The sequence below is a fragment of the Chelonia mydas genome, chromosome 23 (genome assembly GCF_015237465.2).
Source record: "Chelonia mydas isolate rCheMyd1 chromosome 23, rCheMyd1.pri.v2, whole genome shotgun sequence".
Lineage (NCBI taxonomy): Eukaryota > Metazoa > Chordata > Testudines > Cheloniidae > Chelonia > Chelonia mydas.
The window spans coordinates 8733126-8752709 of NC_051263.2; the positions used below are offsets into that span (position 1 = coordinate 8733126).

Sequence of the window (19584 nt, forward strand, 5' to 3'; positions counted from 1 at the left end):
GAAACATTTGTTTTTTCTCCAGAAATACTGATAAGATTCACAACTGTGTGTTCAAATGTAAGTGTGTGGAAGTTGGACAGTTCCTACACTGAGGCAGTGTTCAGATACAGGGGGCTTGGGAAAAAAAAAAAAAAAATCACAAGCACATTGGTTTTCTATTGTGAAACCTCACACTGTCGGTCTTATTCCAATCCCACACTTTGGAAAATCTGTTTAACAAAAATATATTGCATGCTTACATTAGCTACAGAAAGATGTAGGCCTACAATTCCTTCATCTTAACAGCTGGAGTGCAGTCCCATGGTGCGGGGTCACAACAGGCCTGGTAACGGAACATTAGCGGCAACCTTACATACAGAGTCACACCCAGCATCTCCGTAATGACATGCAACCAAAACTAATTAAATCAAAGCTACAAAGAAGGAGCTCCAGACTTCAGGGATTCCAAACTCCAGTGACTCACAGAGAACTGTAAGTGGAACTTGTAAATCCCATAATAGGAAATATTTCGCTTTGAAACCTTTTGAATACAACAGCTTTTGACTGAGGCCACCAGAGCCTTGTTTCCCTTGCCTATAGGCATTATTAGCCCCATTCCACAGATGGCTTTACAAACAGGTAGGTAAAGGGACTTCCCTGGAGGGTCCTGTGTCCAGTGGATAAAATGTACATCCATGACAGGAGCTCTGGATTCTAATCCCAGTGCTGACACAGGTATCCAGTACGACCTTTGGCAAGAGGCTTAATGCACATGTAGTATGGAGAATACCTGCCTGCGGCACGCATCTTTACCAAATATTGTTTGCTAACTGCAGCATATTAATAAGGCCAATTGGGGGAAGAGTTTGCAGCAGATGTCGTTAAGGATGCCAAGAATCAGGGCAGGAAATTCAGATACTTAAGGTTACTTCAACAACCTTAACTCAGAAATAATAAAATAGACTGAGTGTCCAAATTTATGATAGGCACCTCAGCTGACCAGGAAGATAGTACCCAAACATACTTCAGGCCTGCACAAAGGCTGAGCTAACACTGAACTGAAAACACAGAATTTTGTACTGACATTTGTTTCTGCTTTTAATTTCACTGGTGTTTTTTCTTTTGAAAAGTAGAAAAAGAGTAAAAGACACTGAGAAATCTCTAGGAGGGGGTGAGGCACCTCAAGGATCCTATCCTGAAAAGTGTAAAGCAGCCACAGCTCTTACTAACTTCAACAGGAATTGTGGGCATGCGACAGCTTGTGATCAGACCCTTCAAGTGATTTAAGGTGCCTTAACTGGGTCTAAGCTCCAAGCACTTAGAAAGACATAGGCCATGTCTACACTCGCAAGCTTAAAGTGACACAGCTGTACCGATACAGCTGTGCTGCTGAAAGTTCGCTCGTGTAGCTGATGGGAGAGAGCTCCCGTCGACGTAATAAAACCACCTAAATGAGAGGTGGTAGCTATGTTGGCGGGAGAGCATCTCTAACCAATATAAGCACTCGTGTGCATAGTGGTTATGCCAGCAAAACTTGTCACTCAGGGGTATGTTTTTTCACAGCCCTGAGCGACGTGAGTTTTGCTGACACAAGGGGTAGTGCAGACATGGTCTTACAGTGCTATCATTCTTTAAAAAGGCTTAAACTGCTTTTTTAAAAAACTCATTTCAACTCTCAATTTGAGATCAGATTTGGAAATTGTCCAGCCCCCACCGCAACTTTCCCTTTGACAGCAGGAGCTGCCTGCTGCTGTATTGGGCAGGGCTCCTCAGAAAAGTGCAGGAAGAGTTCCAGTAAGCCAGCCTCTTACTACCTCTCCGTCAAGGTGTTCCAGCAGCCCTAGGCCTTTGTCCTCTTGCTCAAAATTGCCTCAAGCTAGCTCCTTGCATGGGGGAAAGAGGAGATGGTACTTCCAGAGACAGAATTTCATTCTAACAGGTAGGACTCTTCCTTCCAACCTGCTGGTGCTGCTCAGTTCCTGAATGGGGCTTTTGTGGTATTACACAGAAGTAGTGTCTCAGAGATAAGAGCAGCATCAGCTGTCCCTGTGTTCCCAAAGAAAGTGGAGGCTGGGGACTGTAACTTCCTATATTCCACCTCATGTTAGAGAATTCAAGTTAATTTATTCATTGTTTAAAGTCTGAGGATTTACTAGACATTCACTGCCTTTATTAAGACAGTACGTTGGGGGTGGGTGGAGGAAACAGTCACTCTTTAAGAGAAAGAGAAGTAAAAATATTCAGAATGGGAAAGGAATGAAGGCTTAGCTTGCTTTTAAAGGGCAAATTTTCCAACCTGGGTTGGAGTGTGACACAGGATCCAATAAGATTTTATGTTTTCAGCTGAGAACATTTAAAATGTAGTTCTCGCTCTGACAACATTTCTCAGAGAAACGAAGTACGAAGACTAAGGAGGATCTCCCACCTGAATCTAAGATGTGGTTGTTCCTCAGGTCCAATATGTGTATATAACAGTTAAATTTCAGCAGATTGCCAAGCTGAGCAGAGTCCTGCAATCCATTCAGCTTGTTATCAGCTAGATACAGTTCCCGTAGGTTCATGTTCATTTTCAGAGCCGTTGCTAAAAAACAAAGAACAGAGAATTACACTTCAGCTCATGTAACACAGCTACAGAACAAAAGACCACAGAGAGCAGGGCACCTGCCTGCAGACCCACAAGGCACCTTGGAACAGCATGTAACCAAAGGAGACGTAACTTTAGGTTTCTTTCATTATTGCTTTAGGTCTGCATGTTTATCCTGCTACTAACTGCTCGTTAATGCATTCTGTAGGGCACACAAGGCCATGTATCGTGGGCTTATTCAAGCTGGATGCTGCAGAAGAACACATGTCCATACAGACCATTCGTAGTGCCATCAATACCTTGTCTTATGCAAATTTCCTACTCATATAATATGTCAAAGTCTCAATATCAGCATAAATTAACGAGGCAGAAAAATCATCAGCAGGACACAAGTATGGCTGTCTAAATGCTTTATAGTGACAAGAAAGTCACGGGCTAACCTGTGTCTGGGAGGCATGACTGTGGAGCTGCAAGAGACACGGGCCCAACGTCTCCAGGGGTGTGTGTTGGGGGGATGGGGAGAGGCACTGCATAATCCTGAGAGAGGGTGACGTATCCACTACCATGGCCTTCGTAGAGGGCAACGCTAGCAGGGCAATGAGTCCTGAGCAGCCCTTGCTCGCCTCAACTACAAGGGCTGCTACTGCACGCAGCCTTACATAACACCAGGCACAGTGCCGTGGCCCCTTGAGCCCTTTCCCCTTTTGTGCCCCCAGAACAACAGTAGGCTATGATCTTGCACTGAATCGACCATTACACTTCTGCCAGCACTAGAGGGATTTGCTAGTCAGCAGCAGTATCAAAGCAGATCAGAGGAGATAAAACTTCAATTTTCCATTAAGTTCTGCATTTCACACCAAGATCACAACCACCCTGTTAACCAGAATGCTAAACCCAGAGTAACAACTTTAGCACTGGAACCTGCAGCCCAGGTGAGAATCTCTCTCAAGTATCCCTGACAGATGTAAGAACATGGTTCAAAGGGTAGCATATAGCAGGGAAGTTACACTAATAGCCTATTAACTGCAAAGCCATCTTTTGCTTTCCTGTCTGCAATATGCCTGTACCTGCGGTCTGATGTGACCACAAAGATGCCTAGCTCCAGCCTAGCAGTGATTCACTACCCAACAGCTGCCAGTGGTGCCTTATCCCCTTCCAGAACACCGAAAGGCCTGAACTTAAAACCTCTGAAACCCAGGAAATGGCTCCGACAACACCCCACCTAACCTTAACTCCGCCCTCCTATCTTTGTTCTCCTAAGGGAGTGCTCAGTGCTGTATCCCTCCCTAAGACTTGGGGCCAGCAGAAAGGGTGAGGGAGATTGGAGAAAGCTGCTTGGAGAAAGCTGCTAAGTTTTTTAAATGTTAATGGATTTCCAGGCCAGAAGGGACATTGCGAGCCTGCAGCCTGACATCCTGCATAGCAAAGGCCAGCGAACAGGAATCTTTGAGCTCTTCAGCTGTAGCTCCAAGCCCCCTTAGGTGGCAGGGCAAGCTCTGGCAACCTGCTGCACTGCTCCCTGATCGCCATGGCTACACTTAGCACAGTGACGGACAAGGGAGCATGGGAATAAAAGCGAGGATTTGGAATTGTGTTGAACACACAGAAAAGGGCAGATTCTTTTAGGGAGAGACAAGATTCTACTATATGCCCAGTGCATGTGGCAATCTCCATGGAGGGCAGGTGTGGTAGTGGTCTGGGGTGGGAGGCATTCCTTTTAACTCTGCATTTCCTGGCGTTCAGAGGCTTAAGTTTAGCCCCCCCATACACACACTTTCTGGAAGGGTATGAGGCAGGGACGGGCAGCCTGAACTCTGCATTTTTGGCTGAGTTTCCCTGGTTTACAAACGTTCACAGAACCCTGCTCTCCCTCCACATTGGCCCTGGCTCCTTTGCGACAGATACTCCAACTACCAAAGGCACTGGCCGTAGATTAATCCATTCCCTGCATCGCAGCCCCAGCTCAGAGAATTGATCTCTTCCTGCCTCATCCTCCCACCCCAGCCCTCCTGCCCATGAAGGGGTCAGCAGTAGTAGGGAGTCCCACAGGTGGAGGAGCTGTGAAGAGGCTTCAGGGACTGACATGGAGTCAGTGGGGGCATTTTGTGCAGCCGACAAATGGGGTCACGGCTGTGAGAAGCTGCAGCACCTCACGTCACAGCTATGACCCACTTCACTGCACGGCTTTGACCTCCTCTTGCCCCAGAGAGCAGCATCACAGGGAAGGGTAAAGTCTGGAGGGAGTGAGAAGGGTAAGGGGAACTTTGGAGTCTCTTCCCTCTACTGTTCCCTAATCAAGGGAAGGAGAACCTCAGGGCCCTCCCCCCGACACAGAATTGTTGTTAGATGAGGGGTATTTGGGAGGGAGCACACAGATGGCTCCATTCCTTGTCCCATCCTCAATTATGTTCCATGCCAGAGGGGGCACCAGCTTTTCCCCTGTTCAGATCCTGGTGTGTCAGAGCTCTGAGCTCCCAGCAAGCAATGATCCCTTTGATAATGATCCCTTATTCTCCAAGAAAACCCAGCTCTTCACCCCCAGTGAATGCTGCTCTCAGTGTCCTCTAGAAACAGGGGCCAGGCTGTGAGCGAGCCTAGGCCTCCCAGGAGGTGGGAGGACAGCAGCTGTGCCCCTGAAGACATCCCCCTTTGACAGGGAGGGCAGTGGCCCTCTCTGGTAGCCTCCCCATGTGAAAAAGCAAGATGGGGATGACCCAGAGGGGCACTCCCATGAGCCGAGGGGGTGAGAATGAGCTTCAAAGTCCCAACCAACCCAGAACTCAAGGGTGAGTCCTGTGGGGGAGGCCTGGAAGAACAGGGCACAGCAGTCAGAGAACATGGGATATTTGGAGGAGGATATCTGTAGGGGGACACAAGGAGGATAGAGCTGGGAAAGCAGTGGGGCTTGAGTGTTAGGATGGGAAGGCTGCCACTGCCTCACAAGCTGGCTCTGCTGCCATGGGTTGCAGGAGCCTCTTATGTCTAGTGCCCTACCAAATTCACAGCAGTAAAAACACATTGCAAATCATGAAATCCGATCTCCCCCATGACATGTAGCTGTTATAGGGGAGGGGTAGAATGGGGGCATCCCAGCTGGGGGCTTCTACCATGCCTGGGGCTGCAGCTGCTAATCCTGATAGGGCTGGTGAGGGACAGGACTTCCTCTTCCCCTGCATAGCCACTCTTGGGAGGGCAGGGGGGAAAGAGAGAGAGAGAGAAAAGAGGGAAACAGACCCAGCTCTGCGTACCTCCCCCAGCTTGTGACCCCTCTACAACAGCTTTGCAAACCCCCACAAGCCCCTTTTGGGTTGGGACCCCTCAGTTACAACACCATGAAATTTCACATTTAAACATCTAAAACTGTGAAATTGACTCATTTTTAAATGCTATGGCCATTAAATTGATCAAAATAGACCGTGAATTTAGTGGGACCCTACCTATGACCTCAGAGTCAGAAGCCGTTCCAGCAGCAGTGCTCCTGCTTGCTTTCCGCAAGCTGCTCCAGGCCCGTCAGCCCATCCCGGGGGAACAAGAGCAGGAAGAAGTAGGGGAACTCCTGATAACAGCAGCAGGACGACTGGAACTAGCAGTTACCCGCCCCTAAGGGTTGCATCTACCCTAGAGTGGAGCTGCCAGCCCTGATCCAGCATTTCTTGCCATCCATGCCCTTTGCTAGTGAGCCTCCTCTAGGAAAAGGAAAGTGAGGGGGTTTTCAGGGAGGGGCTCCAGGCTCCCTCACAGCTGATGCTGCAGCCCCACCTAGGGCTCCTAGCTCCAATCTACACCCAACACGCTCTTCCAGACAAGCCCTGCAGGGCCCCCCAAAGGCTCTTCTCCATTTCAAACTATCCAGCTCCAGCAAAGCGGCCCTCTGATAACGACCCCTTATTTATCTAAGAGATCATTGAAAATCATCATTTTCAAAAAAACAAGTTTTCCCATCTTTAAGAAAAAAATGGGCTTTTGGAAAATGAAGATTTTTGAGGATCCCTTATACAAATAAGGGACTGTCAAAGGGCCACTTTATCAGAGCCAGGCAGCTCCAATCGAGAAGAGCCTTGTGGGATCTAGATGAGCCCCCCCCATTCCTGAGGGTGGGTGTCTGTCAGAGTCTTGATAGGTAGAAGTGCAGAGACAGGCACACCCTTGTATACCTGAATGGGTCTTTCCACCAGTTTAACAAGGAGAGGACTTCTTCTGGGATCTTGACCAGCATGTCCATGTGGTGTCTGCTAGGTATATATACACTGATTTCAAATCACCCTTGCAGATGACCTCTGGCATCTGTGTGACATAAGTGTATGAGGTCATGGGTCCTAGAGATCTCAGACATGCACTGGTGATTCTGGGTGAGCCTGATGTTGGTACCCAGGTAGCAGTGGTGTAAGCTGCTCTACTTCAGTGTGTGGTAGACCCTGCCCACACAAGCTTCGAGTCTGACTGGCCCCAGTCGATAGTACGCGATAAGGGCCTCTGCTAAGGGTAATGAGTGAAGGCCAATGGCAACTCAGCTGACGAGGGCCAAGTTCTAATGGCGATGAAGGTGGATGACCTACAACTGTGGATGCATGGGCCATATAGGGCAGAAGGAGATCTTCATAATGGTCATCCACACCCACAGAAACCAATGGCATCTGACAGGGAAAAAATAAAAAACTCCTCTATATCTCCCCAATCCCAAGCAGGCAGAGTGGGGCGAGGAAGGGATAAAAGCAACCAGCCACGACAGACCCCGACAATAGCACCAGGGTTAAAACCCCTGCTGTTACTGACTCCAGGAGGAGGGGCATGTTCTGCATGCATAGGAGAGAAGCGACCCAAACCCCACTTGTGAATGCACATCCACAATGACCAAACCAGATCAAGGGCAAACCAGACTTCAGAGGCACGTTCTGTGTCGCCACATGGAATGTGTTAACGCTGAATGGCACAGGGTACAAGCACTTGTCAAAGACCTCAACCGCTGTAGACTAACTGCTGGCACCACAGAAAAGCAACCAGGTCACTGAGGAAAAAGCAACGTCCCCCCACTTTCGTGGTCCACACCAAACTCAAGGTGTGGCACTTGTTTATTGGACAAACTTCTAGCACACAATTTAATAAAAAAGAACCCCATCTTTCCATGCTTACTCTATGCTCGGTTCCAGCATCATTATGGACACTTTTGCGTTGGTGCACAGGCCACAACGACAGCTGATGCATCACCCATGCAACAGGATGCATTCTATCACCAACTAGTAGCAAAAATCCAGTGCTTGTGCTTGGAGATTTTAATGCCATGACAGGCTGTGATTGAAGTGGGTATGAATCCATGATAGGTTCCTTTGGTTTGGGTTCACCAAACAAATACATCTCTTGGCTTCTGACACTGTGTGCCACTGAGGGATTGTCTGTTAAGGTGCCTAAACCAGGAGCCCATAACAACCATCGCTGGACCTGAATTTCAAATAATGGATGTCATGAAAGAAACTGACCACATGACTGCCAGATATCGCTCAAAAGTGAAATCTCACGAGGTCTTTGGCGACACAGAAACATCAGCAAACTTAGACCACAGACTAGCTGTCACTCAGTCTCTCTCTGCATCTTTCACCACCTTGCAAGCCAGACATCCACCAACAGTACAATGGCCATTGTCTCTCTGAGGATCCTGTTGATGCCATGAAATATACATGGCCCATTGAGGAGCATATATATAACCTCGGTATCCTTTCGGATGACGTGGAGATCCCTGGAGTGTATACGTAATGCTACATCATATGACACCATTGAATAACTGGCTTCAGACACTTGTGCCTTTTAACATCCCCCGTTATGAAACTAGATGGCTCTCCCTGCTCAACATGGATGAGGTCCTGGACAGATGAAAAACATTATGAAAGCGTGCTGAACCGTGCACCTGCTGATGACTGTCCAAAGCTACGTGACCTGACAAACTGCACAGCAGCAGACCCAGCAACAACACTGATCCTCCATCACTCGCGGACCTGTGAAAGACCAACCAAAAGTTACAGAATGGATGTGCTGCTGGACCAGATGGTATTCTGACCCAGTTGCTGAAAGGTGCCTTGGAACCAGTAAGCATCGACCTACATCAATTCTTTTTAAGCGTGGGCATCAGGCAAAGTACTTACAGAAAGACGGCATCAGAGCGTACCAGGGCACAGGATCTCTCCTCGAGCAAGGCAACTACAATCCGATTTCATTATCATCAGTCCCTGGAAAGGTCTTTGTTTATGTTCTTCTTGGTAGAAGGCAGTCACTCCTTAGTAGACATCGTCGTCTACAGTAATCATGTTTAACTATTAGACAGTTGACAATGGACACTGTTCTTACCCTTTGGCTTCTAGATGAGCTTTACTGAGAAATTAACCACTCACTTCATGTGGCATATATCATCATCAACACATTAGCTTTTGATTTGGTCAACAGGTCAGCACTTTGGCTTGCACTGAAAGAAGTTTCAGTTCTAGATGTTCTGCTAAACCTGGTGTATGATCTTCAGAACAGTAGTGGAGCAAGAGGGCACACTGGTTCATGGCTTTGGTCGCATTTCTACACATCCCCAGGCGTGCGGCAATGATGCAGTCTCATCCCAGCATTATTCTGTTGAGCTGTTGACTGGATATTAGTATTTGCCACTCCACATGTCAGAATCAAGGATGATCATGAAGGGTTTGCTGACCAAGACAACACGAACAACATTCCCTTGTTTGTTGAGAAGTCAGAGAATTTCAGCCCCGCCCACCAACATCTCCAAGACACCATCCACAATATGGGATTGAATGTCTCATGGCAGAAGACCCTGGTCCAGAAATTCAGAACCGGGCCACCAGAACCCCCCAGTGCAGTGAGTGCCGTCAAGAGTGCTGATGAGGTTATCTACCTAGGGTGCAAGCAGAGTTCAAGCAGTCACAGCAAACTGGACATTCTTCAATTACTAGGTCTTGCTGCCTCCTGCATAAAGTCTGTCTCACTTGTGGACACAAGAACATGTCTGTGTTGATCCTGAGCTTTGTGTGTCTATCAAAACTGTGTATTACCTGTATTGCCACAAATGTCAGAAACCTGGACCCTACTCTGTTCAGACTTGGAGCAGCTGGAGGCATTCCATACATGCTGTCAATGCCAAATCCTGAACATAAAAGTGGTTTAACTTAATACAAAATATTTTAATCTCTCAGAGATCTAACCTCCCTTCAATCAGTGATTATATTCAAAAGCAGTGTTGCATGCTCTTTGACCATTTCGTCAAGATGGACAAAAACTCTTCAGGACACTGTGCTCTCAAATTCTCCATCAACACTCAAAAGGGGTGCATGTTGTGACTTGACCTGGCACCGCCTATAGGGCAACCCCAAAGTTTCATAGATTTGTAGGATTGAGCCAGATCTGGAAACTTCACTACACACTGCCCTGTGCATCACCATGGTCACTGTCCGGCGCAACAGTCCTCAGTAGGCTGTCCGTGTTTGATGATGAAGAAGTTGGTTGAGAACAGCTATTACCTATTCCTAAAAATCCTTGATGCTGTAAAAAAGACAAAAGGGCAGGACTCCATATTGGCAGTAGGATGCTCCTGCCAGGAATCATTTCCTGTGGGCTGGATGGATTGATAGCTCTTCACCTGCATGATGCGGATTTCCATCTATGAACTATGGTCATTGTGAGCACTGTAACAGATGTATCAGCACAACTTATAGCAAGTGTGGGCAGTCAGAGGTGTGTCTGCCATGAAAGATGACTTCTTCTCCTGCTGCTCCTTTGGCCATTTGTCTATACACGGAGACACTGTCCCAGTTTAGACAGTCATATTTTGAGAGGAGGGCCTGATAGGAAGGCCAGCCTCAACTGGAGGTTAGCCTACAAATACATCTTGTGGCCGAAGAAGTCCTAAACTGCTATCACCATAGAAGAAACTGGTGCTCAGAAACTGGTGTAAATAAAAAATATATATATTTGAATTCCTTAGCAGGGACTTGGTACCTCCCGTCTGCTTTTTATCACGTGACCTGGATGGATGTAGGTGGATGCCAGACAGTTTTTGCAGCCTTTATTAATGGGGATGGCAAGTCTCCCTGGTGCAGAAGGATGTAGAATGTCCAAGAGTTTGTGATGCTTCTATTGAACCACTTCCAGGGCTACGTCTAAGGCTTCTAGCACACATTTCATCAGGTCCTGGAATACCTTAAAGCCATCAGTGAAGGCCGACATGGATGGATTCACAGATTTGTCAGGGAACAGTGAGAATATTACAGCAGGGAATGGTTGCTCTTGCCCTGGAGCTGATGTTCTTATCTTTCCTCCTGCCTTTCAAGTACCTATGGCTGTACCAACTGGCTCATCTGAAAAGGCTTAATCGTCTCTTTGAAGAGGGTGATCTAGCCCGAGAGTCAATGAAGCAGCCTACCTGAAATATGGCTGTATTTTAATTTTACATGCCAGCAATCTGGTTCTATTTTATTTTAGGTGGACCCTGTATGGGCATCTCCTTCCCACAAAAGGTTCCCAATAAATCTAAAACCCTCCTCCCTACACCATTGTCTCATCCATGCATTGAGACCTTGCAGTTCTGCCTGGCTAAGTGGCCCTGTGCGTGGAGCTGAATGCATGTCAGAGAAGACTGACATGGAGGTGCGGTACTAACTACACTATCTAAATATTCTATACAAGGCTAGGTAAAATCACAGTATGTGCCAAATAAGCAGACACAGCAGGGGTTTCATCTCACTGCCATGGGTGGTAAAAAGTAACTGAGGGAAAGTTGGGGCCACTCTGCCCTTTATACCCTTGGGTGGGATGTGTGACTGCGCAGCCAGTGGACACGGCTGACCAAAAGAATTGGTTCTCACATGCATAGGGCACACGTGCACCAACAGTGGAACAAGTCTGGACAATCACTTGATGTAGAATAGTTTGTCCTCTCTTTTCAAGACATTAAAAACAAAGAAGTTATCCAAGTAAATAAAAGGCGTTTAGATGCAAAGAAGAGACAACCACATGTGATTACTCCAGGAAACAGACCATGCCTTGTGAACAAGATTCTCCAGGTTATTCACCTAGTAACATGAGCGGGCGCCCAGAAAGGCCGGCGTTCTCCAAGTGTAACACTACCAGGGTGCTGCTGATGCGCAGAGCCCGAGCAACAAATGGCGCCGAGTGATCCAGCAGAGGAGTGTTCCGAGCATCCAGGTACTGCAGACAGTTAGTCTGGAAAAGGAAGGCAGAGGGGTGAGATGACAAAACAAAACAAAACAAAAACATGTAGGCACTGCACACTTTCAAAGCACATTTAAGTTCTACTCAAGTCAGCTGGGCACAGACTCTGCACATACTTTGCCTGATCTGCCCTTCCATCTGGGTCTCTCTCAAAGCACTTTACAAACGTTATTGAACTCCCTAGGAAAAATAGTTAGGTTACATATCATGGTTTTAAAAATGAGAAAAAACTAAGGCACAGAGGAGCAATACCTTGCTCAAGGTCATATCATGAATCTGTGACAGAGAAGGGAATATCACACCAATCTCCCTGCCTTAAGACCTGTGCCTTAACCATAAGACCATCTTTTCTTTTTTCACCCACGAAGCAGAATTTGGGTATGTATCTATATCTCAGCAACAAACATTTTAATCCAACTTCTAGCAACTGTTCAACCAGCGGTAAGGGGCATAGACTCTGAAAAAAAACATACCGCATTCCAGAATTCAGCCTGCCAGTAACAAATACAAAATATAGGAATGACAAGCTCCCCTCTAGGCAGTAACACCTAGTGCTTCAAACAGTGGATTGCCAGCAAATTGCCGCATTATGCAATTCAGCCGATCGTGGACTGTGCCTTTTCACTGCTTCAGAGGAAATGCCTTGGAAATATAAAGGGAAGTGATGAGTTTGCTGAAGTGAAGAGGCCAGAACGGCTCTCCAGATTTTCAAAGTAAATAAGATGAGTGATTTCAGACATCCCTGCTTCTTTTGTTAATTCCCCAGGGAACAACTAAGATGCATCTTCTAGGAGTTAGTCATTTTTCGTTTTAGGCTAATTTGTATTTTAGCTGTCACCTGCTCTTCTTCTAGCTGGCCAGGGAAAAGCATCTGAGAGACCTCAACAGTTTGGGACCCAGTTACTCAAGAAACGTGTTCCATCCACCCAGGTTCCATTGGAGCCGCTAAGGTAAGCTGGGCACTTTAGCATGGGTTCCTAGGGTAAAAATCTAGTGCTGGTAGCAGGACATTTTCAGTCAATGGCTCTTGCTCACGGAATTCACTTCCTCTGGTGGCCTTCGAGGCACTCTGTAAGCTGCTAGTTAGGCAAGCTTTGAGGTGAGGAGAGGTACACCAAAAAATAAATGTTGGCATTGGGCTACCATAGCAATAATGATCCATCTGCAGTACTGATTGTAATGGTCTGTTTTTAAATACCGAGAAACTTGATCATCATAGGAACAGATTACCTAGAAAGATCTTTACAAATAAGTAAAAAGGAAATTTTAAGGTAAGAAACAAAATGATACCAATCTGTGAATATCCATCTCAAGCCATCATACCACATCCTGCCAGTCTGGGGAAAAAGAACAAACCTTTTCAGACTGGGATGGGGCTAAGAACTCTATTTGGATTAAGCAGATTTGCCTAGAACACCTCAAGTGGGAATCTTCAGAACATCCTGATGAGGTGCTGTGCCCAGTGCTGGTAGCAGGACATTTTCAGTCAATGGCTCTGAGATCAGGAACTCTGTGCATGAGCCCAGCATCCAGAGGAACTTCATCAAGATTGGTTGATGACTATATGGATATGGCCATCTGAAGAAATGTGGAACCAATCTTTGCATACATTCATTTGAAAGAAACACCGTGCAACAGCTCATGTCTACAACTACAGCGAGCAATCTTCACTGGGGAAAGGGGACTTGTTCCTGGCTGAAGACTACAGGAATGAGATGTTAACTGCTGTACTGCAGTTAGTCTACTCATCCAAATAAGCCTGCATGAGGTATTCCAAAATGAGGGTAAATGCGACACCTTTCCTGTCTCCAAGCAGCCACTAGAACTAATAAATCCTTTATAGATACTCTACAAGGCAAGCAGGCCCAAAGGTAATGATTGGTCTGAAAAACAGAGGCTGTAGTATGAAAATTGGAGGAAGTTTCTTGCAACATTCTTGAATAATATGGAGAAACCCTTTTCACTGGGCCTACTGTAGTTATACAGTGGCTGAGGAAAATGAACACAGAATATCTTTTTCTGATTATCCACCATGACCCTCAAATCTTTTTCAGAGTCACTGCTTTCCAAAGTACAGTCCCCCATGCTGTAAGTGTGACCTACATTCCTGATTCCTACATTTACGGCTTTGCATTTAGCTATATTAATATATGTATTTGCTTGCACCCAGCTTATCAAGTGATCCAAATCACGCTGTTTCAGCAACCTGTCCTTCTCAGTATTTACCACATCCCCACACTTGTGTCATCGTAAACTTTATCAGTAAAGCTGCGAGTTTGTCACAGAGGTCACAGTCATGGAATCCGTGACTTCTTTCCGTGACTTCTGCAGCGGCCGGTGCGCCTAGCCTGGGGGCCACCTGAGCAGCTCAGGTGGCCCCGGGCTAGTTGCACTGGCTGCTGCTGGGGAAGTCACAAGCCACCGCACCCCTCTCCCAGCAGCAGCAGCAGGAGTTTGGGTGTGGGAGGGGGCTGGGTGTTGGGGCGTGGGAGGGGGTAAGGGCTTTGGGAAGCGCTTACCTTGGGGTGAGGAGGCCTCCCCAGAAGCAGCGACATCCCTTGGCTCCTAGGGGGGAGGCGCAGTGCGATCAGGGCACTCTGCACGTTGCCTCCGCCTGCAGGCACTGCCCCCACAGCTCCCATTGGCCACGGTTCCCAGCTGTGGAGATGGTGCTCTTGGCGGAGGCAGCATGCAGAGCTGCCTGGCCATGCCTCCGCCTAGGAGCTGAGGGATGTCGCCACTTCCGGGGAGGCGCAGAGTCAGGTAGGGAGCCTGCCAGCCCCACCAAAATAGGGCCAAGATGATGATTACCTGTTTATAATTATATTTTGAGAATTCTCAGTTAGCCAGATTTTAATCCATTTAATGTGTGCCATGTTGATTTTGAGATCATTCTGTTTTTTCATCAAAATGTTGTGTGCTACCAACACAAATGCCTTACAGACGTCTATTACATCAAAGCTCTGGTTATGAACCAAACTTGTAATCTCATAAAAGAGAATTTGACAAATCTATTTTCAATAAACTCATGTTTAGGTCAGAAAATGCAGAGAAAAAAAGTGAGAACTGCCAAAAGCCAAGCAGAGTTGGATCTTGCAAAGGAAATTAGAAACCAGCAATACAAGCTTCTTTAGCCATATAAATTAAAAAAAAAAAAACAAGGAAAGAAGAACCGGGACCACTATGCACTGAGGATGGGGTAAAGACTAAAGATAACGCAGGTATGGCCCAATACCTAAACGATTACTTTGCCTCAGTTTTTAAATCAGGGTAATGAGGAGCTTGGGGGCAGTGGAAGGGTGGCTAATGAGAACAAGGCTATAGAAGGAGAAATTACCAAATTCGAGGTAGAAACCAAATTCAAGGTTTAATGGGACCAAATTGGAGGGTCCAGATAACCTCCATCTAAGAATATTAAAGGTACTGGCACTTGAAATTGCCAGCCCAGTAGCAAGCATTTTTAATGAATCCACAAACTTGGGGGTCCATATCCTATGACAGGAGACTTGCAAGTATCATACCTATATGCAAGAAAAGAAACTGATCTGAGAAACTACAGGGCCATTAGTTTGACCTCAATTGTATGCAAGGTCTTAGAACAAATTCTGAAAGAAAGAATTAGTTAAGGACAGAGGTAAACAGTACCTGAAATAAAATACAGCATGGTTTTACAAAAGGCAGATGGCCTGGTACTAACCTGATCTCTTTCCTTGAGAAGATAACGGATATTCTAGACAAAGGAAATGCAGTATGTGACACTGCACTCTATATGATTTTACAAAAATATGCGAATGAGTGTGAATATAATGTAACTGGAATATGCTTCATGCAAAAGGTTTCTTGTAAGGTATCATTACAAAGCTTATAATCTACTGAGTGTAGTCATCCTATTTGTATAAATTTATCATTCTTGTATCTGAAACTAGAAATATAAAATACAACTCTGAGGTCCTATTGTAATTATGCAAAGTGTGGGCCATTAATGGTTTGGAATTTTGATGGCTCCCATTAACCAGGACAATTGACTGTAGATGGCTCTGTTTACTTGTAAGTCTTCCTGTATACCTGTGTGCTGGAAAAGTGGGTAATGAAGTCTTACAGTAACATGTGATCATGTCACCTGAACTGGAATCCATCTTTAACCTGGTGTTTTTCCATTTAGAAGGAGGGGTGGGAACCCAGAGAGGGACAAACGATTCCCACCTTGTGCAAAAGATATATAAGGGGGTGGAACAGAACAAAGGGGGCTGCAGTCATGAGAAATCCCCTAACTACCAACTGAGCTGGAACAAGGACTGCACCAGGGGAAAGGATAGTGCCCAGACTAGGAAGACACCCAGTCTGTGATAGAAGCTCATTGGAACATCTGAGGGTGAGATTTACCTGCATTTAGTTTTTACTGTATTAGGCTTTTCTTTTTGCGGATACAGACTAACACAGCTGCTACTCTGAAACTAGGCTTAGCCTTGCGTGTTTTATTTTGTTTGGTAATTTACTTTGTTCTGTCTAAAGAACAGGCGTACTCGTGGCACGTTAGAGACTAACAAATTTATTAGAACATTAAGCTTTCGTGGGCTACAGCCCACTTCATCGGATGCATAGAATGGAACATATAGTAAGAAGATGTACACAAGTTGGAAGTTGCCATACAAACCGTGAGAGGCTAATTAGTTAAGATGAGCTATTATCAGCAGGAGAAAAAAACTTTTGTAGTGATAATCAAGATGGCCCATTTAGACAGTTGACAAGAAGGTGTGAGGATACTTAACTTAGGGAAATTATTACTTGGAACCACTTAAATCCTCCTTTTTGTATTTAATAAAATCACTTTTTACTTATTAATTAACCCACAGTATGTATTAATACCGGGGGGGGGGAGGGAGACGGAGGGGGGGAACAGCTGTGCATACCTCTCTATCAGTGTTATAGAGGGCAAACAATTTATGAGTTTACCGTGTATAAGCTCTATACAGGGTAAAACAAACAGATTTATTTGGGGTTTGGACCCCACTGGGATTGGTTATCTGAGTGCTGGAGACAGGAGCACTTCTTAAGCTGTTTTCAGTTAAGCCTGTGACTTGTGGGGGACGTGGTTCAGACCTGGGTCTGTGTTTGCAGCAGGAAAGCGTGTCTGGCTCAACAAGGCAGGGTTTTGGAGTCCCAAGCTAGCAGGGAAAACGGGCTCAGAGGTAGTCTCAGCACATCAGGTGGCAGTCCCAAGGGGGTTTCTGTGATCCAACCCGTCACACAGTAGATCTAATCTACCCGGATTTCAGTAAAGCATTTGATACAGTTCCACTTGGAAAATTGTTACATTGGAGAAGATAGGGATTAATATGAGAATCAAAAGGTGGGTAAGGAACTGGTTAAAGGGGAGATAACAATAGATCATGCAGAAAAGTGAACTGTTAGACTGAAGGGAGATTACTAGTGGAGTTTCCTCAAGGATCAGTCTTGAGACCAATATTATTTAACATTTTCATTAGGAGCTTAGCACAAAAAGTGGAAGCGTGCTAATAAATTTTGCAGATGACAAAGCCTGGAGGTATTGCCAATACAGAAGAAGACTAGAATATGATACAAGAAGATGTGGACAAACTTGAAAACAGGAGAAATAGAAATGGGTTGACATTTAATAGCGCAAAACGAAAGGTCATGCACTTAGGGACTAACAAGAAAAATTTTTGCTTTAAGCTGGGGATGTATCAATTGAAAGTGACAGAGGAGACTGAATGCATCCGATGAAGTGAGCTGTAGCTCATGAAAGCTTATGCTCAAATAAATTTGTTAGTGTCTAAGGTGCCATAAGTACTCCTTTTCTTTTTGCGAATACAGACTAACACGGCTGCTACTCTGAAAGAGGAGACTATGAACCACCAATGCGATGTGGCCGTGAAAAGGGCTAATGCAAACCTAGTATGCATCAGACAAAGTATTTCCAACAGAGGTAGAGAAGTGTAATTATCATTATACAATGCACTGGTGAGACCTCATCTAGACTACTGCATGCAATTCTGGTCTTCCATGTTTAAGAAAGATGAATTCAAACTGGAACAGGTGCAGAGACGGGCTACTAGGATGATCAAAGGAATGAAGAACCTACCTTATGAGAGGAGACCTAAAGAGCTTGGCTTGTTTAGCCTAACCGAACAAAGGCTGAGGAGAGATATTATTGCTCTCTATAAATACATCACAGGGATAAACACCAGGAAAGGAGGAATTACTTAAGTTAAGAGCCAGTGCTAGCACAAGAACAAATGAATATAAACCGGCCAGCAACAAGTTTAGGCTTAAAACTAGTTGAAAGTTTCTAACCATCAGAGGAGTAAAGTGCTGAAACAGGTGTAGTTAGATGTTTGGCTGTGTGTGTGTGTTCTCTCTGCCTTCTGTGTGCTGCCCCAGCTCTGCGCAGACAGCCGGCACAGCAGACCTTGAGCGAACCACCCAATGACCACAAGATCCACCAAGGTACGAAGGCACCAGGCCAGGTTTCTTGCTGACTAAGCACGGTACTAGTATCCCGCAGACTCTCCCGTAACATTAATACATGTATGCCCGTAACAATGGACCAGCTCAGTGAACTTTCCATTCCTCCCTAGGCTAGACAAAGACACTCCTCTGAGATACATATTTATACCCCACTACGAACAAGTTACATACTGCCCCTCTGCCACAGTTACTGCCCCTTATGTGGCTAGTTATCACTCATCACCTTGTACATGTTGGTTTGATCAAAACATCTATGATGTACTGTCATCCCGACCTTATCTTTCAGGAGGCGTCATTGTGTTCCTGTTATCCTTAGGGAATATTTTTGTACCATCTTTGGATATCGGGATGTTCTGGTACTACTGGATATCAGGACGTGTTTGCATGAGTACTCTGCGCCTAGCACTTCTTAGTAATGTGTATTTCAGCCCTGTTCTTGCCAGATTCTGTGAGCCCAGGCCTCTGATACAAGAGCTTATATCTCAGACTCTCTTCCTATTACATTCCTCTGCTTTTTGTCTTTTTATAGGGAGGATGTTTACCCATCGTCCCAGAAAAGTATAGTGCATGGACTGAAGACGACGCATTGGGCTAAAGACCGCACCTGCAAAGAAGTTTTCCATACATCAGATTGGTACAGACCCTGAGGGCTTTTTGCCTTCCGCTGCAGAGCGGGGCATGGAATTCTTGCTGGTTTGAACTAGAGCAGAGGTCCCCAACTTTTCTTATTGCATATCCCCTTCCAGATTTACCAGCTGCCTACATACCCCTACCCTTCTCATCACTGATACTTTGTGTTCCTTCTTAGCACTACCTATCTTGTCATCTGTCCATACTTCACTGTTACATACAGATATATAGGGAAACAAACAATTGGAATAAAAAAAAAAAAAAATCCTAAATTCTGAGCTCAGTTAGAGAGTTAGAGACTGGCCAGTTACTGGGCAACTGAACCCATGCTGTACAGAGCCTTCACCTCCAATCACAGTACGTCAACGTCTCTGTATCTGTGTTCTCATGGGTACATTGAGGTAAATTAACTATTGTAGTTTATATAACAAATTCCCAGAGTTTTAAAGATTCATCTGAGTGGCCTATTATGAAAATGCAATAAGTTAGTAAATAAAATCCACCATTATACAATTTCTCCTGCATACCCCCAGAAATGACTCTCATGCTCCAAGGGGCACTCATACCCCAATTTGGGAACCCACGGAACTACAGTAAATGATGCATTCTCTGTGATAGTCATTAAATAAAGATTTGAGTACTTCAGTAACTCAGACAGAGGTTTTGGGTCTATTACAGGAGCG

General features: G+C 45.6%; 1 protein-coding gene across 4 annotated transcripts in view; it reads right to left on the reverse strand.

Moving 5' to 3' along the window:
- PPP1R37 (protein phosphatase 1 regulatory subunit 37) overlaps positions 1-19584 on the reverse strand; it is a 161636-nt gene that overhangs the window by 44968 nt on the left and 97084 nt on the right. For all 4 annotated transcript variants that reach the window (XM_037884721.2, XM_037884720.2, XM_037884719.2 and 1 more), the window contains 2 exons: positions 11623-11773; positions 2405-2560 (listed from right to left, as the gene is read on the reverse strand). In XM_037884721.2, coding sequence (XP_037740649.1) covers positions 2405-2560; positions 11623-11773 — 307 coding nt within the window. The remainder of the gene's footprint in view (positions 1-2404; positions 2561-11622; positions 11774-19584) is intronic.